Source organism: Propithecus coquereli, unplaced genomic scaffold (genome assembly GCF_000956105.1).
Source record: "Propithecus coquereli isolate 6110/MARCELLA unplaced genomic scaffold, Pcoq_1.0 Scaffold11, whole genome shotgun sequence".
Taxonomy (NCBI): Eukaryota; Metazoa; Chordata; class Mammalia; order Primates; family Indriidae; genus Propithecus; species Propithecus coquereli.
Window position 1 is genome coordinate 12,120,917 of NW_012134969.1, and position 2,841 is coordinate 12,123,757.

General features: G+C 30.5%; 1 protein-coding gene across 1 annotated transcript in view; it reads right to left on the bottom strand.

Moving 5' to 3' along the window:
• RB1 (retinoblastoma 1) overlaps positions 1 to 2,841 on the bottom strand; it is a 182,538-nt gene that overhangs the window by 71,905 nt on the left and 107,792 nt on the right. Inside the window, exon 11 of the mRNA XM_012648486.1 lies at positions 2,062 to 2,258. Within this exon, the coding sequence (XP_012503940.1) occupies positions 2,062 to 2,258 (197 nt within the window). The remainder of the gene's footprint in view (positions 1 to 2,061; positions 2,259 to 2,841) is intronic.

A 2,841-nucleotide genomic window follows, 5' to 3' on the forward strand; every position in this document is an offset into this window, starting at 1 on the left:
AAAAGAAACAGAAGTGTGCTTTTTCCTTCTTGGTTTATTATTTCTCAAGACTGTCAAACAAAAATGCTGAGCCCGTTTCCCCACACAATCACTAAAAGTACAATGATATTCTTTCATTAAATTAATGGAGGTGGAAGTAAGTAGTACCTCACTTGATGTTTCAGTCAACAACACTGTGTGCATATGTTCTCACCACTCTACAGTTTTAATGACACATTTTTATGGTGATAGAGAATCAAAAGACTATGAAAGCTTGCTCTGGGCCTTGATCTGGGTTTTGGTTACATGGGTATGTTCAATTTGTAGAAAATTTCATCAAGCTGTCACCTGAGATGTATATATGTCTATATGTTATACTTCAATAAAAAAAAAAAAAACCACATCTGTGAAAGCTCAACTGTATCTATGCCATGTCCCTTCTCTATAATGCCAATTATTCTCACAGAAAAAATACACAGTATACTGCTTGGGTGGCATGACCTATTTTCACAAAGTTGCTCACTACCACTCTAGTTTTTTATGATTAAAATAGCAATATAAAATCCAAACATTAAAAATATATGACTAAATAAAAGTCCTCTATAGTTTTTGCCAGAGAAACCACATTTAGAATTTAAATTCAGAGCTTTGTGACTTCCACATCATCCCATCATAAATAAATTATACTGTTTTCCCAAGTTTGGGCTCCCTACTTTTGCTCCAAAAATTCTCAAAAATAAAGGAATATTGTTTATAAGCCATGAATGTCAGTAACTGAGCTAACAGGCTTGAGTATAAACGAATTTTTAAACAGTAAATTTCTATTACTTCCTCCACAATTTTCAGGGCCTTTGTCTTTTTTGTAACCTCACAATGGCTAACCGAATGCAAGGCACACAGCAAATGTTCAATAATGGAAATAAAATTAATTCTCTAAAAAAAAAAAAAAAGAATAGTCACCTTCAGACGAAAGAGTAATGTCTTGATTTCAATTTCTGGGAGGACACAAGCTTCTGAAAAGTACTCTATGTGCTTATTTTATTTATTTATCTATTTATTTTTTGTTACTTTCATTTAATCCCCAAGATCCAGAAAGTTTTCTTCTACCCACTCCTTTTTTTAACCAAGTAGAAGTTTGTTCTGTAAGTAGTCAGCAAATTCAATGCAAGGTCTTTCTATCAGCTTCCCATACTTCTCTCCTCTATCCACTCAGTCATATGGTAATATAAGAAAACACTAAAATACATTATCTCTTATTCGTTAGATATTTAAAACATCAAAAAATTAAACCTAAGGTTATATGTGCAGATTAGGATTCTAAAGTCTGAAGGATTCTGAAGTCTGAATTTTCTTTATTACCATTTCTATATACCGATACAAATTAAAAGATATCTATGTAGTATGCAACACAGTTTCAAAAGAAACTATTAATCTACAAATCTGATGATTCACAAGGTATTATCCAACTATGCAGATTTAAAAAGCATAACAGAACTTCAAATAAATATTTTACTATTATTACGCAGGAAATGCCACCTTTATTAAAACAAAAGCCTTATCAATAGCTTATATGTTATAAACAGAACCTAGAGAATATGATTTGTGCTCCTATAATGCTTGAAACAGTACCTATAACTAAACAATAGTGTAGATTCTTGCACTGTCTTTAATAATGGGACAAAATAAGTCCTACTTAATTTAACAAGAAAAAAATGTACTTTTTAATCATCTAAATAGCATTATCTCAAAATGTTTATTTTGTTGAAATTTAAGAGCAGATATTTACATTTTCAAATAGAACACCTGTATTTTAAATAAATTACCTAAATACTGTAAAGAATTCTGCTTTGTTTTAAAGTGCTATGTTTTAAGAAAAGCTATTCCTACATAAATCACTATGCTGTATTAGATGGTCTGGAGAGCTCAAATAAAACTCCATTCTATTATTCCACTTGATTTTTTGTATTCATTAAAATTGCATATTTGCTCTTGAGGTAGATGTTAAGAAACACCTCTCACAAACAGATAATTCGTCAGCCATATGCATATGAATATCTTTAATTTTTTCAGCTAGTTACTTACTGAGAGCCATGCAAGGGATTCCATGATTCGATGTTCACATCGTTCTAAATGTTTTATCATTTCTCTTGTCAAGTTGGCTTCTGCTTTGATAAAACTTTCAATCACTTTGTAAAAATCAAAGGCTTTTAAATTAAGTACATTCAGAATCCATGGGAAGGACAAATCTGTTCCAGAATCAAGATTCTGAGATGTACTTCCTAAAAATGAAAGAAAAAATGTAACTTAGGTATGAAATGTTAAGACTTGAACTAGGTATTTTTATTTGGAAGGCTTATCAAACAAATAATTAAAACAGTAGAAAGGTTTAACAATTTTTATTTGCAGCAGAATTTTTTTATTCTGGAGTCTACAGACTCCTAGGAAATAGGCTTCCAAATTTTGAGTATATGTGCATGTATATTTTTCCTAGAAAAAGGGCTCATGGCTTATATCAAATTTTCGAAGGTTTAAATATACTAAACTTACATCAGGGACAGGTTTACTATGTTACCAGCAATTCATCAGCATATCCATTTTAATTCTCATTAATCCTTAGTGAGAGGAGGGAAGGATTCTTCAAGATTCTGCTGATTTCATTAGTTAGAAAATGCTATCTATTTAAAATGTGCATTTCTTGGTTATTAATGAGGATTCACCTTTCCCTATTTGTTTACTAATTTAAGTTCCACTTTTATTAATTGTGTTTTTGTATCCTTAGACAAATATTCCTCTTTTGTTTCTGCAAGCAGATTTTTCTTTAACAATTTGCACAATTATTTGGTAAAATAATACATATTTAAA